Below are 23,408 nucleotides of genomic sequence, written 5' to 3'. Positions count from 1 at the left end.
AATTGAGAATTTCATTTAAAATAACTGACAAAGGCAAGCAAATCTGAAGTTATGACTGTCACTTCACATATGACTCATTCAGGGATTTTAAGGATCTGAAAATAGCCCATAATCATAGCATTTTATTATATGTGTTGTTATATCTAGATATATTAAAGTTTATTCCATGAAAATGAGTAAGATTTACCTCATTCCCTTCCTTTAAAAAAGGATATTTTCCCCAAATTTTTAACAATTACATTTCCATTTTTGATGCATATAAGCATAACTCAAAAAGGAAGGACACTTAATTGGCATGTTTTGGGAAGATGTGTCTTGAACCACTAGATTTCTTTTGTGATTGACAAAGAATTTAACAATATACTGTACTTCTGTGCACTCACAGTGAACATAGGTTATTACAGTCCAATTAGCAATTACTCAGCATGTCTTAAACCTATCTTTCAAACAGCTGAAAAGTAAGATTTAATCTGGAAATGTTTTGGTATTCTTACCTTCCTTTCAGCCATTCACCTTTTTCTTGATATACTTTAATTTATCAGCATCTTCATTTTTACATGGGCTTTAATATGTAGCTTAGTTCATAAAAATGATTTGCAGCTGCAAGCAGAGCTTGTAATTGCTACATAAGGCAACGGTAGTTTTGAATATTGATCATTTTGAGGATTTTCTATTTGTGATACTGAAGAATATTTACTCACTCAAGTTAGACTCCATATAACTTTGACTATTTTATTTGTGAAAACTGTAAGAATGAACAGAAGTCAGCAAGTGGTAACTGACCATTTTCTAGTTGTTCGTAATTGTGCTAGTACCTCACAGAGCTTTAATAGAATAACTCAGATAAATATATGACCATCAATTTCACTCCTATGCATATGCCCAGGAGATATGAGTGCATGTACCACAAAAATAAGTGTTCAAGAATGTTCATAGCTGCTTCATTTGTCATAGTCCCAAATTGGAAACAACCCAAATGTCCATCAATTGGAGAATGAATAAACAAATTGTGGCATATTCATATAACGTAATGTCAAACAGAAATTTTAAGAGAACAGCGTTCTAATCCACACAATAATGTGGATTCACCTCAAAAACATTGAGTGAAAGAAACCAGACACAAGAGAAAACACACTGTATGATTCCATTTATATGAAGTATTTTCTGTGTTGTTCTGGGAGGTGATTATACAGGGGTATGAACATGTAAAAATTCATTGAACTGAACATTTAGGTTTTATCTATTTTACTGTACTAAATTACACATCAACTTAAAAAATTATCACTCTGAACATTTATAGCCCAACATTTTGCTTTGAGCCTATATTCATATTAATGCACTTAGGTCTATTTTATTCTTTTACCTGTATTTATTTAAGGAAAAGATTATTTATGCTGTGATAGAGTTTGGCCTGGCTGACAGGTGTGTTAAGGGAGCACCAATTACTGCAACAAATTAACACTTGCCTTTCAGTGACTTAACACAAAAGAAGTTGATTACTTTTCTCGGTAATAGTTCAACATGAGTGCTCTAGTTCTCCTCCACATGGTGATAAAAGACTCTTCCAGATTGTGGCTTACTAGTTCCCGCCCAGGGCCTCAGAATCTTCTACCTGTAGTTGGAAAACAAGGTAAGAGAATGTGATTAGGGAGTTTTCTAGCCAATGACATAACATGTTTTCTTTAGGGCGCTTCTGATCGTCCCAGTGCACAGTAGTTCCTTAAATGAAGGGCTAGAGAGATGTCTCATGACTGCCAGAACATGCTCACCTTTTCCAGCCTCATGTGCCTATCCAATAACTCCTTGTGTTGCATGCAGGTAGCATGATGAGCTGGTTAAGAGTATACCCTCTGTCACCCAGTACCCAGGCCTGAGCTTCAGCAGATTATTTGATCTTCCTAATTTTTAACATCTGGAAAATGAAGTACATAATAATACTGTTTCACAGGGTCCTCTGGCAAACTTTAAAAGATGTATGAAATATTTAGGACAGTACCTAAAACATAATACATGTCTAATACATGTTAGCTATGTTATGTACTCCTTGCTATAACCAGCCATGCCAGCATGTCTACTGCATCTCCAACATGCCCTATGCTTCTACCACAATAAAGGATCAAGTTTTATCCCCATGGCCAGCTTCATGGGCATGTGATCTGGACAGCTGCATACCACCCATGCTGGGAAGGGCTTGGTGCTTGGGGCCTGGCACTTCATTTAATGCTCTGTTGTCACCATAATGAAATTCCTAATAATTTTATCTTTGAACTTTTGTTTTGTAAGTGAAGGCTGATGGGACAATGGAGCATGTGCATGAACAGAGGAAATACAGATAACATGCATAGCTGCTGCCATTCTTTACTTGTTCCACTCACACATAGCATTCTTGTTGCCCCATAAGCACAGAATCCCTGTGGGCACACAATGTGTGGGAGTTCTGCAAAACTCAAATTGAGTATGAGGTAAGCATGTCACATCAATGACTAAGTGAGGACACTGACAACCCCAAAATGGGGTTTGCCACGCTTTCCATTCCAACCAAAGCCTGATTTGAATGCAAAAAGAAGGTAACAACCAAGGAAACTTTCTCTGTCTTTTCTTATGTTAATACTTCTCTGTAACCACTTAGTTTGAAAATGATGACATAGAAGGAAAGAGAAAGATAAGGCAACCTATAGTTCCTTTTCCTTTCTGGTCTCCTTTATTCAAAAGTAAGCCAAAGGCAGAGTGTTGGTAAAAACGGGCATATATCAAGATATGAAATAAAAAAGTTAGTTTTGTGCTGTGAATTAGAGTGTACTTGAATTAGATAATTTTGACCCTGTCATCTTCCCCAAGAAGCTGTCTTTCCTGAAGGGTTGGAGTCCTTATCCAGCTGCTATGGACCAGAATCACTGGAGCCCTCATAGAAAAAATAAGTTCCAAGAACTAACAATGAACAGACAGAATCAGAATCACCAGGGCTAGGTCAGGTGGCTGCACAGCCAGCTTGAGAAGTAGCTGAATAAGCAAAACAATACCAGGGGTTCCAGTCCCAATACTCCCTGGCAAAATGTGGTCCATCTTTGATGGATTGGTTCAAGTGCCACCACTTTCCATGAAATCTTCCCTGATTTTTCCCTCCCCTCACGCCCACGTCTCTAACTCCCTGACCCCAAATCCTTCACCATATATTAATTATCTTTGACATCTAGGACATTCTAACTTGAACTTTGCTTCTCTGAAAAGACTCTGGTAACACTGAGGGCATAGCAGGGCAGGGACTAGGTTTAGGCAAGTGAGGCACTCATCCCTGGTGTGAAATTTAAGGGGATGCCAAAAAAGAAAAAAAAAAAAAGCCTCAGTAAATCAGGAGAAATATTTTAATGCACTATTTTAAAAATCAAAATTAATGCAACAATTATTCATGATGAACAATACATCAAAATTTTAAATAAAGGCAGGCTCAGACCCTGCACTTGTATCACTGGCCTCACTCACTTCTGCCCAATCCGAGGCCTATGAGGTTCTGTTTCATTCATTTTCTTACCCCAGTAGTTGTTAAATAAATAAATATATGAATGAATTGCTTTCTTGAACTGAGTCATCAGCTTAAAGGTATAGATCCTGGTAATGAGGATGTCTATGGTGAAATATGGGAATGGGTCCTGGAAACAGCCTTGGTGTGCCCTCTCAAGTCAGCTGGAACACATGACCACATAATCTAAAGTTTGAATAAATGTTCTTCCTTCAATCAAGTCATCATGACATTCTCCTCCATTGTCCTACCTTGTGTAAAACCAGAAAAATAAATGACATGATCTCTTGGTAACCCTTCTTTACCATCATCATGCAGCCTGTAGGACAGCCCTCAGAGGTCCTGTTCAAAATGGAACCCTAGTAGTTCACGTTATCATTAACATTGCAGTAAAACTGCCCTCCCCCATTGTTATAGAACATTGTTACTACCACAGTCTCATGAATTGTTTGAATAATGCCACGCCCTTTATTTATTTCATGCTTTAATTGGCTCATTTCTGAATTTTCTGGGCAAAATGAGATCAGAAAGACAAAGCCCTTGAACAAAGAGAAGCAACAGTTTTTGTTACATTTCGTTTTGTCCGCTGTATGTCTCCTTCTTAAATAATTTAGCTCCAAGTTATACTCAGGAAGAGAAAAAAATTAAAAGTTCCAGTAGGCCGAGAAGCCTATGATCCACCGTGTTGAAGGAAGATTTGCTTCACCTCACCACCCCCCAACCCTCTCCCCCCCCCCCCCCCCCCCCCCGCGGTAATACTAAGTTGTTCACACGCTGTGAAGAAGACCCGAAGACTAGGTTGTCAACTGTTGGGGCCTACCTGCGCCAGACTTCTTCCTCAGTGGCCAGCTTTCTCACCCCCAGTTAGCCACCAGGGGGCCGCCTGCTTGGAACAAGTGGTGTAGACGCCACAGCTTTTCTCCAAACCAACCAAAACATTCCGGGGCAGCTTTGGAGCAAAGCCCAGGAACTTCCCTGCAAAGGAGAACAGCTCTCCAACTACAGAAGCCTGCAAGTCCTGTGGTGCAGACTTATTAAGAGTAGAGAAGAAAGCACGGATTTCTCACCGAGGACCAAAGGGAAATGGGGTCTCTGGGGCCTGCAACTTTCTTAAAAGTGCATCAGTGAAACCCTGCTTATCCAGCGGGGTGGTTGTAAATGCTGTCAGCAGGGGCGGGGGGTCTCTCACCCCTTTCCCTGGGACGCTCAGAAGAAGCGAGAATAAAACATACATGTCACTGGCTGGAAATCTAGAGAACCTTCCAATAAATAACCTATACATTGTCAGGCAGCTGAGGATCCATATCGTCATACCTCTATTATATTGCGTGTTACACGAATAGATGTGAATATTAAATTATGATGTCGGAATTATTTTAATACTGTCTATAAGAAATTAATTGTACTCTGTTGTCAAAGTAGTTTTGTTGCAACTATAGTTCCTTATTGACTACCTTTTAGCTGAGTGAGGACTCGGTATTTCCCAAGTATCCTTCTAGCTCAGAAAGCAAGTCTCTTCTTGGTCTCCAGGACTTAAGGTCGGGGGCATTTGAGAGACCTATATTTGCCCGGGAAAGATCTCTTGAAGAGTATACATTATTTTTGTCTTCCTGGTTTTATCTATACATTTCCAGGGCAAAGACAAATTAATAGGGCGGCCGTTCTGGGACCTGAGGAGTGTCTCAGCCCTGTACGCGCCTCTCCCACGATATGCATAATGGCGGTGGGGGCGGGGGTGTCCTCCTTAAGGGCAACCCAGGCACGTCCCAAACTTCCATTCTTGGGGTGGCCGTGGTGTTTAAGAGAGCTGCCAGATGGTCGGACCAGCGGAGGCCCCAAGAAGAGCCAGAGCGCCCTGTATTCCCGACACGCGCCACAAGTGGTTTAGGAGCGGAGGGAGGAGCGCGGCGGCACGGGTCGGGCCGGTCGGGCCGGGCAAAGAAGGCCGAGACGTGCTCCTGGAAGACTCGCCCTCCGGTCCCGGTGTCACTCGTTCCCCATTCTTTCCTCTTCTCCAACTACAGTAATGACGCCCAAACCCGCACCTATGCGCGCAGGCAATCGGGTGGGTGGACGCGCGGCCACCAAACCCACACCACCGTCACCAACCCTGGGAGGGCACGGCCGGGATTAGGAGGAGGGGCAGCGCCCACACCTGGGGAGGCAGGTGCGGAGGCGGCCGGCCCGGGGACCTCGAGTGCGTAGGACTCGGTGTCGGGGTCGGGGTCGGCAAGCCGGGCGCTGTGAGCGCGTCGGAGCGCTGGCCCGGAGCCTGGCAGGGGGCGTCAGTACCGGCTGGGCAGCCCGGGGCGGTGGCGGTGGCGGCGGCGGCGGCGGCGGGGTGTGCGGCCAGGAGGCCATTTCCTCGCTGCGCCCCTGGCGGAGCCGGGTTTGCCTGCTCTTGGCCGCCGCCGCCACCGCCGCGCAAGTCGGACAGCCGTGAGGGCTGGAGGGGAAACCAGGTCACCGGTTCGCAGACGCGGCGCGGAGCAGGCGCCCCGGGCCCGGAGTAAGACAGCGCCCGGGAAGCGGGCCGGGGCGGGCCGGGCACGCGGGGGACCCGGAGAGGCGGGGACTCTGGTGCCCCAGCCACAGTAGCTTCCTACGCCTATAAAAGTGGAGAGACCGGGGAGGTGCGGCGCGGCCCTGGCTGCGGCCGCCTCTCTTCGCCCAAGGAGTTGACATTTTGCAGGACTCGCGCGACGCCCAGTCGCCGGCGCTCCCCGGGACCCCGCCGCCGGGAGGAGGGGGCGGAGGAGGGTGGAGACTGCGGGGCTTGGCCAAGGAAGGCGCACATCCTCGGGCGGGCGGCCGTGACGCGGCGGGGATTAACTTTGCATGAATAATGTGAGTGCGCTTGGAAAAGAGACCTCCTGCTCCGCGGGCTCGGGGCAAGAGCCCGCAGGCTACCTTCCCCGGGCAGGGGCGCTCAACCCAACCGGCTCCAGGGCACTGGTAATTTGGCTAGAGGACCGCGCGGAGGCAGCGGGGTGAGAGGAGGAGGGGGCGACAGTTCCAACTGTCCACAGGGTGGGCGGGATGGTGACGGAGCGTCGCAAGAACCCGGAGGGGTGCGGGCGGCTAAGCCGAGCGCGCGCGGGCGGGCAGGCGGGTGAGCGTGGGTGGTGGGGGTGTCATCAGCCTGATTACCTGCCTCCGCGGGGCTTCTGCGCCCCGGATCTGGGAGGAGGTGCCCTCTCGTGTTCGGGCACCGCGCGGCGGCAGGCTGGGAGCTACGGAGTGGACAGTGGTGGAACAGGGTGGCCGGGCTCTGTTCCAATCGCAGCGACTCTGTTCCTCAAACCCCAAGCCCAGCTGTTGACATGTTCCTTGTGAAATGGAGTTTGGCATCCTCAGCGCCGAACCCAGTGGAAGTTTCCATGATGAGGAAGTTGTGTGACATGGGGGTTCGGAAAAGGTTGGCAGGCCAGGGGGGAGGGTTAAAGGGACTGTGGGTCTCCCATCCCCCCTTTTTCGCCTGCCCCGGAACTCCCGGGCTTGGAAAGGAGAATTATCCTGAATGTTGGCGTGCGCCGTGGCCGGTGCCTGGCGACTGGGCTTCTCTCCGCCTCCTGGGGGCTTGGCGGGGATTTCGCTAGCCTCCTGGGTCGCGCTCCTTCGCTTTGCTTCTCTTGGCGCAGCATCTTCCTCTGGGTCGCCTCGAGTTGGTTGTGATACCAGTTGTGCCAGCTGTGTGACCTCCACCCCCTCGGAGAAGGACTCATTTGGGGGAATTTTCATTCTTAGTGGATTTTGCCCTTCTTAGCGGCAGTTGTCACTTTGGGGGAGGATTTCCCAATGACCATTGTGGGATTATTATTAGTGCTAATTCTTAAGCCTTCTTATTTATTTTAAGGAGGGGGAGGGAGAAAATGAGATGAATTTTTTTAAATGTACAAGTTTCCCCAAATGGAAAATTTTAAAAGAAGGATCTAGAAACATAACAATTCATAAAGTGAGTCAAAGAAAGGAAAGAGTTTGCATGAACAGCCAAGTTCAGATTCTCCATTCTCCTTTCTCCACATAAATTTAGAATTTTTGAAGATTCAAACACTGTGTAATCAGTAAATATATTTGAAATACCTTCTTCCTCAGCACATTATTGGTCTTGGGTACTAGTGAAATTCAGTTTTAAAGACCTGTGTGGAAGTTCAAGAAATTAAGCATTCCTTGCACAGTGTATTAATATCAAGCACAGCAGTTTATATAATGATAAACGTATTAGGTAATGTAGACCTGTTGGGCAATCTTCACATTATCTGGCTTTAGTTTAGTATGCTTATTTAAATTGTAAGGATGTATAGCATGCAGTGCACTGCAAAGAAATAAAAATTGCATTTTAACGTCTTCATGATTCATTCTGAATATTCAGTGACTGACCTGCTCCCCAATTCACTTCTGCTTAATTCTTTCTAATTCCGAAATCAGTCAGAGGCTAGGAAACAATGAAAAACGTGTTTCAGTGCAAAGTATTTTAAGCAGTTGATGTTTTTAGGATGTTTTCATGCCAGGTGGCTAAGTGTTTTAATTGAGTCAAACAGAAATTCAGTACCAAGTGATTTGTTTGGAGTGTTTTATACAAAGACATTGGTGAACGATCATTTATAATTTGAGCATGTTAAAGAAATACTAACAGAATCTATTTTTACCTGATCTCAGAGGTTTATTATATATTGGAAGTGAGACCATCTGCTAGTAAATATAGTTTGGCTTTATTTTATAGCCAGTGAAAATAAATAATACTGAGTATAGCTACAGAACTGGTTTTTTAAAGTGAAATAATTCCTGTTGGCATTACAATGCAAAGGTATACTTTTATTGACATTGGAATATTGTTACATAAAGCAACTGACATTATGTAGAGGAATGAATATTCCATGTCTCTCCTTTCAGTTTCTTTGTAGTAAATTCTGCCATAATTAGAGATGAATTAAGACAACTTCTTTTTAATCCATTATCTTTGGGAAAGGTGATTTCTTAAAATCGCCTTAAAAGCAGAGAAAGCTGTGGATTCCTTTCCTCTCCTGGGGTTTTTGCAGTTGTTTAAAGCATGAGTTGTGTGGAGCCACAAATGGTATTGCATGTTTCTTTTTTTAGTAAGCCCATCTTTTTGATGGAAATCAGAGTAAAGGTGATGGGTTTCTTCGCCCTGGTCTTCTCATTCTAGTGTAAGATTATGTGTCACCTTCTTAGAAAGCCCTTCTCTGACCACTTGAGCAAAGGCGGTCCCTCATTCCTTTTCAGACCCATCACACTGGTTTTTCTGTTTGTTTGTTTGTTTTGTTCTTCTTTTTCTTTCCTTTATTGTATTTGCAATCTGAATTGTTCATTTCAATTGATGCTTGTTGATCACCTGTATCCTTGCCTAGAATATCGAATCCATGAGCACAGGACTCTTGACTGCCTCACTCACTCTTATTTTCCAGCATCTAGAACAATACTTGGCACACAGTAGGTGCTGGATAACTCTTTGGTGAATAAATTAATGATTGTGTCCAAATATTATGTTCTCAAAAATACCTGACTACACATCCTAAGTGGGTGCCAGTTGGGCATGCCAAGATCTATTCTGTGTGTGCGTGTGTATGTGTGTGTTGCACACATTCCATGCTTATATGGTTCACTCTATTTTTTTTCTCTCTCTCTCTCTTTCTTTTCGAAATAAAAGCTGGCCTTCCATTCTGTGTAGTGACAATGCAAAGAGTTATTTCTGTGAGTTCCTCCTAAGGGCATTTGCCTTGAATACATGGAAATCCTCAGCAGCAGAATTTTTCTGACATGTTACCTTGATCCCTGGAAGACATTGACCTTCAACTCCCTGAATTTCAGCAGAATCTTTATGAGTTCCAGAAGCATTGCCAGTGCTAAGAGTGAAATTCCAGGGACTAGACTTCACTGGGTGATGGCAGTGTCTTCTCACTCAGCAGGTCCTGGCAGTGCCTCTGGCAATGGCAGCCCTAAGTAGACCAACCAGTGCATGGTGGTACAATTTGGGCTGCAAAAGTGGTGGTTGGTGAGGGGGCAAAATGTAGTGGTCAGGATCCAACACAAGATGGAAATAAATAGGTCTTGGTGATAGCTTTGAAAATAACCTGATAGTTATCATATGTTATTAGTTAAGTCAGCCAGCCTCTTTTTGCCCTCTTTTGCCGCTTCATAAAAGTATTCTGAACCAAATGATGGTGGGAAATATTGCATTATTTGAGTTTTCAAGTGACCAGAGCATAATATCAAAGGAGTCATCTTCAAATTAGTTATTCATGGAAACTCTTGCCAATTGAGAGCAAAAGGAAATTATAATTGAAGATTATGGTGATTTGTTTTTGTATCTAGAGTATTGACTTTCATAAGTGTGCTGAGTAAATGCATAGTAAAAATTTCACAAAATCAGACTGTTAAAAATGGGAGGGGAAGAAAGATCAAAATCTTGTAGAGGAGGGAAGATAATTAAACTACAATCCTAAGTGCTTACTGCTTTAGAGTATTTAATTTGGCTCTGAGCTTCTTAGTAGTAGCCAAGTTAACAGAAAAAAAGGGGGTCTGGAGGTGGCATGCATTAAACTTGTAAGGATGACACATGTAGAGTGCCTGCCATGGTGCTTGCCAACTAGTATATACTCGTATGAAATATCAAATTATATCATGGATAATACTTGAACTTCAATTCTACATAAAGTGAAGTCAGGTTCTTTATATGATCTTGTCTTGTTACCAACTCTGGAATGGAAAAAAAATGCAGAAGACATAATAATGAAAAGTAACCCAGTATGTTTATTGTTGGGGGCCTGAGCTACTATGGCCTATCAGTGGAGATTCTGGTGATGAATCCCAATGCAGAAATAAAGCTCAGGAAACCTAGAGGAATGAGTGGTTACCACACTCTGTAAGCTAATTTTCCCAAATATCTAGTGTGTCAGCCAACTTTTGATTAGAGCAATTTGAGAGGACAGGACAACGAGGTACTTGAAAATGACCCTATGGCCATAAACACCCCTGAACATGTGGCCCCTGATGCTTTGGGCTTTAGTCTGTATAGCTCTTATCACCCTGCAGGGCAGTTTGTTTCCATTTCTGTTCCCACCTCTAAGTTGTGATGAGGCACGATGTGTGGGTTTATTCATCTTTGACTCCCCATAGCCTAGCAAAGAGCTTGGTACGTGGGCACAGGTGAAACACTGTTGGAAGAATGAATGGAAGGGTAGAAAGGGCAGTGCTCCTCTTTCCCTTCTGGGTTGGTATTAAGTGTCGTATTTGGACTTGGATTTGTCCAGAGTGAACGTTTGCTGCCTGCATTGCATCATATGTCCAGATCACAGCTGTCTGTTTTGCTTGAAGGGCTTGTTCTAGTGTCAAAGCTGGTTGAGCAATGGATGGCAAGTTAACTCCTTGCTTTATTTAAAGTCATTCTGATTCTTTGATTTGATTCCTCATTCAGTCTACAAATATTTATGTGTCTACTATGTACCTGGCCCTGCTAGCCATTTTTCAGTTTAGCATGCAGCCCAGTGACCTGTGAGACAACATATTAATACAAAAGGATTCTGAAATTGTCTCCATTGTGATGAGATGGATATACCTGTTGGAGTCTCTCATATGGCCCCTAAAAATAGTTATTTTATATCTGAGGAGGTGATTGTTTGTGATTTCTATAGCCCATGTATATTAATGTAAATTCCAGTGAGATTCACTCAAGAATCTCTTGTATCCAAGTAGTAGGGGAGTTGAATATATTTAGACCGGTGAGATTCTGATTTAAAATGTTCACTCTCCAATTTAAGTTCCCAAACTTGTTAGTCAATTTTGGCATTTAAACAAGTCGGGGGGAGTATCCAAATCACTGAGTCACAAGTAATATATTTCCATATCTTCCTCTCAGGAACCTGGCCAACTGACAGCTAGAATAGTGATCTATGCTCAATGCTAATGTTGTTTGGTCCCTACTGTCCTAATTTCAAAGGACTTTGAAGTCTTTATATACTGTCAGCTCTTCTTGTGCAGTGCTATTTTTATTGAGTTGAGAAACTGAGTTCTGCTGTGAACTTCAGGATCTTTTCCAAATAGCAAATCAGGGAAGTCTGGAATTAGGACCTAGGAACCTTGACTGTCCTGAGAACCATATTGTAGCCTTTCCATCATGACAGTCAGTCCTAACAATCTGATATACTCCCTGGAAAGTGTTTCTGATAGATGTAGATGTGCTTGATAATAGGGCTCATCTCCCTTGCTCAGACACATTAAATTTGCACAGAAGGCAGATCTACCTGTAGCAACCCAGAATACCTGCATTTGAGGCTTTTGCAAGAAGATAATCTGTGATAATCTTGTACTGTCTGCTGGTCAGTGCTTACCAGAAATTAAATGATATTGGTATAGTGGTTTAAATCTTTTTTTTTTCTTATTTTTTTTTTTGCGACAGAGTCTTGCTCTGTTGCCAGGCTGGAGTACGGTGGTGCAACCTCGGCTCACTGCAACCTCCACCTCCTAGGTTCAAGGGATTCTTGTGCCTTAGCCGGAATTACAGGCACATGCCACCACACCCAGCTAATTTTTGTAATTTTAGTAGGGACAGGGTTTCACCATGTTGGCCAGGATGGTCTCGATCTCCTGACCTCGTGATCTGCCCACCTCAGCCTCCCAAAGTCCTGGGATTACAGGCATGAGCCACCACTGAAATCATTCAATTGATTTTATTGATTGACCAACATCCATCGATATGTTTAAAATTATTCTAAGAAGCAATATTTTTTATTTAAAAAATCTTTTATGGCAAAATAATTTAAAGGAACTTAACAAAAACCCTCTGTGATATCATCTTACCACTTTATGTGCTAAAAGCAAACAGTTATTTGCTGTTTGTCAGACAGTGCCTTCTGTCTATTAAAGCTATTTTTCCAGTTACTACTCATTCATTTAAGGCAGTGAAGGATCTTGAAGTATTTTTTTTAGCAGTTAAGATATATTGAATTGTATTGAATAGCTTATTTTATTCTAGTTATTTGAAAATTACTGAACAATGGACAATGTGCAAATCATTGACATCTGTCTCAGATCTGCTGAGACAATCGTGATTTAGAGATTAAAAAAAAAAAAAAAGAAGGCAAATTCATGGTCCAACTCATCACAATGAAGAAACTTGTGGCTTACATATCTCAACTTACGTTTGTCTTGCTGATCTGCATGTTTTATCCAATTTTTATTTTTCCTAATCCTATTTTAATAAATACTATCTATAGTTTATTTCTTATCATATGCACACATGCACAAACACCTCAATACATACATGTCTCTGTGTTCTAAGAGTGGACTGCAGACGAGGCATACACAATTAGGAAAGGACTGGTCTGGACTGAGTTGCTCATTCAACTTCCTACTTCCCAAAGAGGGTCTTCAGGGAGTCATGGCTTCTCTTCTGTGATCAAGAATTTAGGCATTTATAAGAAAGTCATGAGTGACAAGTTTATTAAAACAAAAGTGTGGACAAAGGAATGTAGACTGAAAGCAGGCATATCTTCTTTATTAGGGAATATACTTACTTGACTCCTCTGGAGGCTCAGGAATGTTTGTGATGAGGAATGTTGACAAGATAGTCATGGTGTTAGTAGCATAATATATGATCCTGACATTCAGGAACCTGTTGAGTATTGTAACTCTTGTGACATGTTGTTCCTTGGTTCTCAAGATGGTTCAGATGTACTTCTTCCCTTTGCCATTTGTTTCTCTTGGGATTCTGTTTTTTTCTGATTTCATCAATGTCTACACAAAGCAGGTGCTCAGAAAATAATGATTGATGATAGCAATCATAATGTTTCTTGGGCTTGGTCATCTTTTTGCACATTTCTGTCTTACAGTCATAAATGTCTTAACAACTGGCATGTCCATACGTGCAGAATCTGTCTCTGTGACAAGTGTGTGTCATGTTCTCACATACAGTGGAAAAGGCACTGCTTGTCTCTGGCTTCTGCTGTGATTCCCATGCTCAGCTTTTAAATCACAGTGAGAAATGCTACAGTCACCCTGATGTCCCAAGCCACAAACCCTGTCATTGTTTTCAGTCCCTTCTACTTGCTCCTGAATATGTTGACAGATCCTCATCTTATATTATTACTTTTTACTTCTTTTACTGCTGTGTTTGTTTATTTTACTCTAGGCTCAATTATGTTTGGGAAATCTTGAGTTTAAAAACTTGTAAAAGTTTCCAGAGCCTATTTTTATACTAGCATGCATTATAAATGTCCAAGAAAAGGGAGAGCAGGTAGCAAAATTCATTTGATCACCATTTTATTTGTGTGTGTGTGTGTGTGTGTGTGCTTGCGTGTCTAAAACCTTAAGTGGCAAAAGTTCAGCACAATAGGTTGTGAGGAACAGTTCACTATATCACACTTTTTAAAAATCAGGCTCATATGTTTTAACCTTTTAATACAATTCATAAAAAGTGATAAATGAGCAGTATCTAGCACCACAACAGAACCTTTTTGCTTTTTCACACACACACACAAACCCCTAGCAACTTGTATACAACACTGGCTAATGCTGCCTGTTGTTGAAGTGTTTTGCAAGAATGCAAAACTCCTGCTAAATTTCTGTCCCTTTGAAAACATTATAATCATAATCTTTCCTTGACTTTCTTTCTGCTGTTTAGGTGTATTAATTTATATAAGCTGGAGAATGGTTTATTTCTGCTGTATTTCTGTTTACTTTTAAAATTTTACCTAGGCTTCACTGTAATTTCTGCTATACTTCTAACATCTGGAGATCTAGAATAAAGTACCTATATCTGAATTGTAGCTGCAACAGGGAATAGAATAAGATTGTTTAGTCTTGTGTTATTTTTCTTTAAAAAAAAAAAAGGAACCAAGGGAACCTTACACAGAAAATATTTTTTGAAACAAGTTAAGTTATGACCTATGTAGATGATAAACCTATACATTTGTCCTGTAATGTAGCAGTTATAAGGGATTTGAAAAGCATCTCATCTCCTTGAGGACTTGTGAGAAAAAAATCCTAGGCATCTGGCTTATTAATCTATCTCCCACTCTATGGGTTCATAAACATAAGGTATTGCTAAAGTGAAGCCATGCACTAGAATGTGGTGCACATGCATTCATGTATCATTGATTAAGAATATGTGTTTCAATTTATTTTTATTGAAGTTGCCACAAAAATCAAGCCTTATAATAAGTAATGTTTTTCTTCTGGAGTCTGTCCGTTGGTCACAAATGCATGGGACATCTGCCAAGTGCCAGACACGATGGTAAGTGCCAAGACACCATGGTAGAGCATTTAAAAATTCTTGTCGTGTGGATGAGATGCTCGGAATCTTCTGGGGCAATCTACAGGAGGTGATTTAGTGTAGAGTAGTGTTTCTCAGCGGAGGTACTATTTGCGTTTTGAGCCTGGTAATTCCTCTGCGCTATGGCATTTGGGGCCAGATAATCCTTTGCTGTGGAGGGCTGTCGTATATATTACAGGATGTTTAGCAGCATTGCTGGCTTCTACCCACTAGATGCCAATAGCTCCCCCAACCCTCCAGTTGCGACCATCAAAAATGTCTCCAGATATTGTCAGATGTCTACTGGGAGGCAAAACTGCTCCTATTGAGAACAGCTGGTGTAGAGGTTTGGAACTGGGGCCGTGGTGTGGGAAATGTGTGGATTTGTATGCCGGTTTCACCTGGCTTCATTGCATGTGTTCAGTTTCCTCATCTATAATATGTGGAGATTAAATGAAATAATATAGTGCTTGAGTCACAGTCAAGTATTTCTAAATATTAGCTATTTATAGTAGTGGTAGCATTAATACTTTAGCAGACAATTAAAATATTTGTAAGTCCAATGACATAGTTAAGTACAGTGTACATTGTGGGAACCCATAGGGGTGGGAGGGTTCTAGGCAGAAATAAATATGATATGCATATGAAGTGAAAGTAGAAGTATGAAGCATTTGGGAAATTGTAAGGAGCCCAGCCTGACTCATGTGCAAAGGACTATAAATGAGGCCATTGGAGCAGGCAGGAGCCAGATGGCGAGGACCTTCCTGGGCACAATAAGGAAGACTGACTTTGTCTTGATAGCTTGAAGAGACTTAAGAATGTTCAGCAAATCAGATTTTTATTTTAAAAGAGTTCTTTGGGATAGGTCTTGAGTGAGAGACTGGAGGTGATGAGCCCAGTTAGAGACTCTTAGAATAGTCCACTGAGAGATGATGCCTGCAGGAGCTGAGGCAGTTATATATTGCTGTGATGTCTTTGGGAACAGATTTCACTTTCTCCGAGATGTGGCAAAATTTTTCTAATTTAATTCCAATAATGAATATTTTTAGCAAGCTAGCTCTACATTTGGGGGAATTTCAAGTTTAATTTGAAAGCAGATTACATGATAGATTCTCTTTAAAATGTTTTCAAGTGAAGCTTAATTTAAAGACCATCTCACAGCCTATTCACAGTTGAATATTACTTCAAGGGTTTCTCTGCCATTGTATGTACATGCCTATAGCTCCTCTGTCTGACAGGAACGTGTTTCTATATGATTACATTGAAATAGCATTGACATTGTCGTGTTGAGTTTCATTATTTAGTGTGAAGCATTTCAGTATTTAATGTTAAGTGATTTTCTAACTGATGGGGATTTTATTTCTTTCATGATCCAGATTAGAAATGGATGAAGACAATGAATGAATGAATGAATGCAGGAATGGGTGGCATTATGGAAATATCACCTAATTAAGAATAAAAATATTTCGGACAAGTCTCTTGGCTGATCTGAGCTTTAATTTTTAGTCATAAAATGATACTTGTAGGTATATTAGATAATCCCAAAGTTATCTTTAGCCCAGGGGTTGGCAAACATTATCTGTAACAGGCTATATCATAAATATTTTAAGCTTTTCAGGACACACAGTCTCTGTTGAAACTCTCAAGTCTGCCATTGTAGTACAAAAACAGACATACACAATATGTGAACAAATGGTGTGGCTGTGTGCCAATAAAATTTTATTTACAAAACAGGCGATGAGCTATAGTTTATTAACCCCTGGTAGCCCAACACTGTCTAACAGAAATAGAACGTGAGCCATATATGTAGTTCAAATTCTTCTAGTAGCCACATTATAGACAAGTGAAAAGCAACCAGTAAGGTTAAGTTCAATACTATATTTTATTTTACCTAATATATTTAGAATATTATTAACATGTAATCAATATAAAAATATTAAGAATATATTTTACTTTCTAAAGAGCTTTTCATATCTGGTGTGTATTTTACACTTGCAGCACATCTTAATAGCCACTTATGGCTAGTAGCTACTGTAATTTGATGACAGGACTCTAGAGTTAAAACTCTGGGATTCTATCAAATTCCATGAAAAAGTAAATTATATCATTAATTCAAGTGATTGAGATATTTTCTTTTTCTTGCCAGATATATTGGTTAGTAAAACACCATCTGCACTCAAAAATAAAATAAAAAATGCACAGTAGCTCAAACAAATGGAAGTTTATTTTTCACTCATGTGAGTTGAAAATTGCTGTTCCTGATTGATTGATGGCTCTGTTCCACAGTGATTCAGGGGTTCCTCTGGTCTTGGGCTCCTCCATCTTCAGGACATGGCTCTGAGGTCATGGGCTCATTGCATCAGACCGCTGAAAGGGGAACCAGAAAGTGAAGAGTACGCTGGCTTCTTAACCACCTTGGCTTGGAAGAAACACATAATCACTTTGCTCACATTCCCTTGGTGAGAACAAATCACATGTCCCCTACCTAAATGAAGCGGGATGGGATGGGAAATATAGTTCCTACTGGGAAGCTGCTTTTCAGCAGTGTGTCTATACTGTGGAAAGGGGAGCAAAAATTTGGTGAGCAGTGAGTTGTCTTTGCTACACTATGCTACTATTTTTTAATTCAATGAGGTAACTAAGTTCTACTTTTTGTGCCATACCACCCTCCTATCTGGCCTAATTCTGTTTCCTTACTTCCTTCTCACCCTTATGGGGTCATCTTTAACCTTGCTAGACCTGGTTTTACCTTTTTGTCTTTGACCATCATTTTTATTTCCTTGATAAATCTGTGTAGTTCATAGTATGCAAAGAGTGTTGGGAACTTGCTGATGAATCCTCATATCATTATCAGCACATTATTAACATGCTTTTGTTTTTTTTTTTAAAGAGAACTAAAATTTAAAATAGAGATGTCAGAAAGCAAAGGCTAGACCTGATTCTTGGTATGTTGACAGAGGTACTGAAGCCATTTTTCGTGGAATAATTTTATAATAGTTTTAGATTATTTAAATAAATGACTTTACATAATATCTTGACTTAAAAATACCAATTTTCCTAATATTTAACCTAGTAATTACTCTATAATTTCTTGCTATAATGGGACACACACTTTTCTAATCCAAAAGAATATTTGCTTGTTTTCTTCCCAAATTATAAGTGTGTTTTATTAAATACTCAGCCAGGTCTATAGAAATGAAAGAAATATAAGGGACATGAATAATAAAAGTGAGGTAAGTAAAAAGAACAAAGAAAATCTTTTCTTCTAACTATGCATATTTTACCTTTTTGAAAACATTATTATTTTATTATTAAATATTTTAAGAAGTAAGACACAAAGGACAGACACATGCATTTTAGATTATTAAGAAATAAGACTAACCAATGATAAGAAGTATCATGCAGAGAACATATAAAAGAAAAATAAACAGTATGTGTCTTTCTATTTGACTGGATAAGGCTGTCTTCTACTTCACAAGCCTATTTCTGAGTTTAAATATTTTTATAAGGGAAACTTGCAATATTAAGAAGTTAATTCTGATAATGTCGCTCAGGTACAGAATCTAGCCAACTACTGATATCCCATAATAGGTGAGAAATAATGCTGTCAATCCCCAGTGTATTTGTGGTCTGTGATTAAGGTCTCTAGGACTCAGCATATCGCACAGCAGTGGGCTCCAATTATGTCCTATTTTAATGCCCTGTCACGGAGCAGGGAAGAGAAACCCCCTTCTCTTATTGGTTGAGTGTATTGTGAGAGGGTGGAAGCTGGGGGTCCTGCGTCCTGGATTGGTTGGGAGCTAGGACATTGGAGAGAGAGAGAGAGAGAGAGAGGGAGACAGAAAGAAAGAAAGAAAGAAAGAAAGAATGAATGAATGAATGAATCAGGAGGTGGTGTTGAAGGGAAGGGTAGGTATCTATGCTTGCATTGAAAGGCAGACTGAGTTGGATGCCTGGCTTTGCCACCTTCCAGCTATGGTCTCTGGCAAGTTTAATCTCTTTGAACTTTAATCACTCTATCTGTGCAAGGGAAAGAATGTTGTTATTTACTTCACAGCACTGTGGAAGAAATTACATGAGATAATGGCTATAAACTGCTTAGCCAGGACATAGTACCTGGTGAGTGCTCAATACATGGAAAACAATTTTATTACTATTTCATTATTATGGAAGTAGTAAAATTAATTTTGTTGAGTAAACTTGTACCTTGGAGGTATGGAGCATGATTGTCCAAAAGGCAGGAAATCAAAGAGAGAGACCCAGAAGTCAGACTCCAAATTTACTCGATCATTTTGCATAAGTTATTCCTTAGTTAGTTTTAAATTGTTACTATCTGTTTATTGATAACAATCTCTGTTTTATAGATGACCTAGTATTTTTCAGCCTCAAAGATGTGTGTTCTGTGGTCAGTTGTCCAAGTTAATGATCCCTCAGGGTTTGCAAAAGGTAATAATAATAGGCACTCACTTACCTGCTCAGGATTCCAGCCTGCTCAGGATTCCCTTGTTCTGGATTTTTTTTTTTTTTTTTACGGTCCATATTCAAACTTTTGTCCCTTAGAGTCCAATGCATATTTTCCCCCACTTATGTTTCAGTCTGACTTCCCAATATCCTTTATTCAAGGAACTCCTGAAATCCTGCCCTGATTAATTAGAATTGAGATTAAAATCCTCTCTGGTTCTGCCCCACTGAAACATGCCACTCCAATGACACTTTCCCTCACCCCTTTGTCCACAGGCAGTATTACATGTTTAGTCACTTGCTATATATCTATATTTCTTCACTATTCAGTGTCCACACCCCTTATTCGTCAATGAGATATTTCTTTGCTAGATTTTAAGTTCTAAGAGGGCAAGGACTGTGTGTTAAACAAGTTCAGTGCAGGTTAGAAGGCAAGCCCAGCAGGTACATGCTGAGTAATACTTTCCTGATGTTTTGACCAACCACATGCAAGCTCTTTTCATATAATTAGGATGAATCTAATTTTAAAATGAGCAACCGCGTGTCCTCAGATGAACCAGAATATACACTTACAAGGCCCTGCTGTCCTGCATTATAAATAAGGGAATAGGTTGTCCTGCAGAAAAGCTCTGCTGTTTTATTTTTTCGTAAAAAAAACAAACAAACAAACAAACAGAAACGCATCCACACATATAAGAACTGAGATAGACGATCTTCTCAATTCCTCAACTAAGTTGGGAAGAATCATGGCCCCAAAGTGGATGTTCTCTGCAAAGATGAAACCTAGCAAAAATCCACAATCTGATGATTTGTAAGGAAACTTGCTTAAGAATGGCTTACGGCAAAAAGACCCAGAGCTTGGCAGCCTGATTCTTCAACTTGTATGGCAGCAATAACTTCTTTAGGTGACAGGTTCAAATTTCTGCAGGGATGATATTGTGAGACTGTTCAGAAAGTGTCAAGCTCCATCGCTTTTTAAATTTTCTTTTCACTGATAGGAGGAACTCCTTGGACACAGAGCTCCTGTGGCAGCTTTCACAATGCCTGGCTTTCTTTGGCCTTTTATTTCTTAAGATTTTTAGCATCTCAGAATTCCATTACATGGAGGATGAGTGATTGGACATTGCCCTGAAGGGATTTTATTATACAATTCATTTCTCTTCATTGTCTGGCAGTGTTTTGAAATAACTGTTTCATTTTGGCTCTTTTGTGGTTTTAAATCCCCACCAGCAATTCATTCAAGTTTCATTTGAACCATGGCAGTTGTCAGTCTTCCTCTTTGCCTCTTAGAATTATAGTTAAGAGTCCCTTCTTGGAGCCAAGTGTTGTTACTCATTAGAGTTCTTGTACAAGTTTGATTTTAGGGACGTTGGCCCTAATAAGGAGTATGTTTGTGCTCCAGAGTCATTTGATCCCTGCCATCCTTGAGCAAAATATGTGGTTTTGCTTCTGTCAATGGGAGAGAATGAAATGTTCCTGAAGTTGTATTTCTAATGGTCTGAAGGAAGTGGGTCCTCTGAGGATTCTGTGCCTGGGACTTTGGGGATGGAAAAATTGGCCAATCTCTAGTAATCCTGAGGCCCCTCCTAAGGGAAGGGATACTGTGGACCCAGAGAGCTCTTACATCAGAGGAACCTGAGGATCATGTGCTTTCCAGTGCAATATTCTTTCAAAAGACTGGCCATCAGTTTGGGCTCCCCAGAAGCAAACTCTGAGATGAAAATTCAAGTGCAAGTGATTTTTAGGAGGGAGGTAAAGAAAGTACCAGTAGGAAACTGGGGAAGAGCCAGGAAGGGACAGCAGCCAGTAAAGTGGGCATTATCAAATCAGTTAAGCATTGTGGGCACCTGGAGCTTCGTCACACTGGGGGACTCTTATACAGCATGGAATGCTTGTCTTGTGGTTGACCCATCCTAGAGGCAAGGGAGTAGGTATTTATTCACCAAAATCTGTCAGGCATTTGTTGGGGACTGCCTCCAGAGGCAAATGATTCCCTGTCATTTCCGGACTATCACTTGGGCAGCCCAGAGTAATCCTCCAGGCAAAGGAATGCAGGTGTTGGCAGTCAGAAGACAAGGTGGTGGGCGCTGAAGTGGTGCCATGGGAGTATAGTCAAGGCACCAGCAGCATCTACCAGCAGGGCAGCCTGTCACCCCCAGTTCCACCTGAGGATTGTTGGCCTCATTTGGACTTTTGCATGGTTCTCATGAGGGGCAAACTGCGTTTAGCTGGAACACTAAGCTGACCACACCAGCATTTGATTTGGGATCTACTAAAGAGGGATCCCTTGAAACAGGAGTCACAGCCAGATCTCCCACTGCCTTCCTCAGCCCCATCATCTTCCTCCCATACTGTCTTCATTCTCTAAGACCTTACTTTCCACCTGAGACAGCCTACTGGTCATGGTGAGTGCATGCTCTCTCTCCTAATAGCTTCTGTCTTGTCTCTACCATGCCCCCGTGTTCCCCTGGAGCAAGGTTTCTCAGCCTCAGACGTGTTGACATTTTAGAGCACACAATTTGTTGGGGTCGGAGGGGCTGCCCTGTGCAATATAGGATATTTTAGGAATTTTTGTTTGTTTATTTGTTTGTCTGTTTTTGAGACGGAGTCTCGCTCTGTCCCCCAGACTGGAGTGCAGTGGCGCGATCTCAGCTCACTGCAAGCCCCGCCTCCCAGGTTCACGCCATTCTCCTGCCTCAGCCTCCCGAGTAGCTGGGACTACAGGCGCCCACTACCACACCAGGCAATTTTTTTTTTGTATTTTTAATAGAGACGGGGTTTCACCGTGTTAGCCAGGATGGTCTCGATCTCCTGACCTCATGATCCTCCCACCTTGGCCTCCCCAAGTGCTGGGATTACAGGTGTTAGCCCCCACGCCTGGCCGCATTATAGGATATTTAGCAGCATCTCTGGCTTCTAGTTACTGGATCTCATTAGCACTGCTCCCACCATCCCCTGCCACAGTTATGACAATCAAAAATTTCTCTAGACATTGCCTAGTATCCTCTTGGGGGCAAAATCATCCCTGTTGGAAACCACTGTTTAGACTTTAGTTCTCTCTTAATCTCTCCCCACCCCCTAAGCTTTTCATCAGTTATAGCTGCTCTTTCATCATGATGATCTTCGCCCTCATGGGGTAGGGGGAGATATTTCCAAATCCGGAAAATTGGAACATTTTCTCCGGTTGATTCTGACACACCTCCTGCTCCGTGGGCCAATATTCTACTCCACCCAGAAATTACGAATCATTGTCCTACACTTGTACTCTGTCTCTCACTGCCTCTTCCTATCCTTCTCCCCTCTTTTCCTCTATCTCTTTTTTCTTTTCCTTCCTTTTTTCCCCATCTGCATTGTAAACAACTGTAATTTGGAGAATTCCACTTTTCACTTCTGCCTCCTTTTTAAAGGTTTCTGCTCAGTACAATAAAGTGAATATGTTATGGCAAATTAGCTAATAAAGTATATAGTAAGATGTAACATGTTATTTTTAAAATTATGTTCATCCATTCTATCTTTTGTTATCAAATATTTATTCAGCACCAAATATGTGCCAGATGCATGCTTGGGTACAGTAGTGAACAACATATTCCCTGCCCCTCCAGATACATACAAAAAATGATGACATAAAAGATAGCTTCCTCAAAACTAAAAATATTTTTATTTTATCAATATATGCATACTCCAAAATCTGGAGACTGAAAGTACAAAAACCCAGTATTGTACCAGAAACAATTACAATGACTGGCTCAACATTTCCTAGTTTGGTAATTCTAACTATATCTTTTAGAATTATGAAATGATGCTTTGAATGATAGGATTTACTTCTTCACATTAAGACATTTTTAGGAACATAGACCATTTTGACAAGTGAATTTCACAGTTTAAGTTCCTTAAATAAAATGTTAATACATATTCCACACTCTTTGTTTGGATCCTCTTTTGCTGGTTTTCTGTAACCAGTTTCTGCTTTGCCTGATCTAGTAGCTGTCCACATATTCAGGTAATCTATTCCTAAGTAGCTTTCAAGCAATCAGAAACAGGATTGCATTGCTTGTACTTTTTTGGGCGGGTGTAGGTTATGGAGAAAGGAAATTGGATAAAGATCACAGAGAAGAAGATTATGATGGTGCCGGTGTCACTGAGAGATCTACTGACCCGATG

The 23,408-nt window shown here is 41.3% G+C and overlaps 2 protein-coding genes across 24 annotated transcripts in view; one reads left to right on the top strand and one right to left on the bottom strand.

Moving 5' to 3' along the window:
- Positions 1–1,132: 1,132 nt before the first annotated feature.
- On the bottom strand, positions 1,133–7,260 carry LOC107970586 (uncharacterized). Of its 3 annotated transcripts, XM_054680446.1 has the most exons (3): positions 6,668–7,260; positions 4,338–4,492; positions 1,133–1,612 (listed from the first exon to the last, which is right to left on the bottom strand). In XM_054680446.1, exons 1-2 carry the CDS (start codon positions 7,256–7,258, stop codon positions 4,382–4,384), a joined length of 702 nt encoding a protein of 233 aa, XP_054536421.1. In that variant the 5' UTR covers positions 7,259–7,260; the 3' UTR covers positions 1,133–1,612; positions 4,338–4,381. The 3 variants fall into 3 exon arrangements, 2 of the variants coding, with proteins under 2 accessions (XP_054536421.1, XP_054536423.1); XR_008546944.1 differs by lacking the exons at positions 4,338–4,492; positions 6,668–7,260 and adding an exon at positions 1,770–2,705; XM_054680448.1 differs by lacking the exon at positions 4,338–4,492.
- THRB (thyroid hormone receptor beta) overlaps positions 5,447–23,408 on the top strand; it is a 376,864-nt gene continuing 358,902 nt past the window's right edge. For 6 of the 21 annotated variants that reach the window (XM_054680444.2, XM_016940570.4, XM_016940577.4 and 3 more), the window contains exon 1: positions 6,132–6,507. The gene's annotated coding sequence lies outside the window, so the exon portion shown is untranslated. Of the gene's footprint in view, positions 6,027–6,131; positions 6,508–23,408 lie in introns of those variants that run through there. The other 15 variants (XM_054680445.2, XM_001164073.8, XM_054680439.2 and 12 more) reach the window with 7 other exon arrangements.

This window comes from Pan troglodytes, chromosome 2, assembly GCF_028858775.2.
Source record: "Pan troglodytes isolate AG18354 chromosome 2, NHGRI_mPanTro3-v2.0_pri, whole genome shotgun sequence".
In the NCBI taxonomy this organism is placed as follows: domain Eukaryota; kingdom Metazoa; phylum Chordata; class Mammalia; order Primates; family Hominidae; genus Pan; species Pan troglodytes.
The sequence above is the reverse complement of the archived record's forward strand: the minus strand, read 5'-3'. Positions and strand labels throughout refer to the sequence as shown.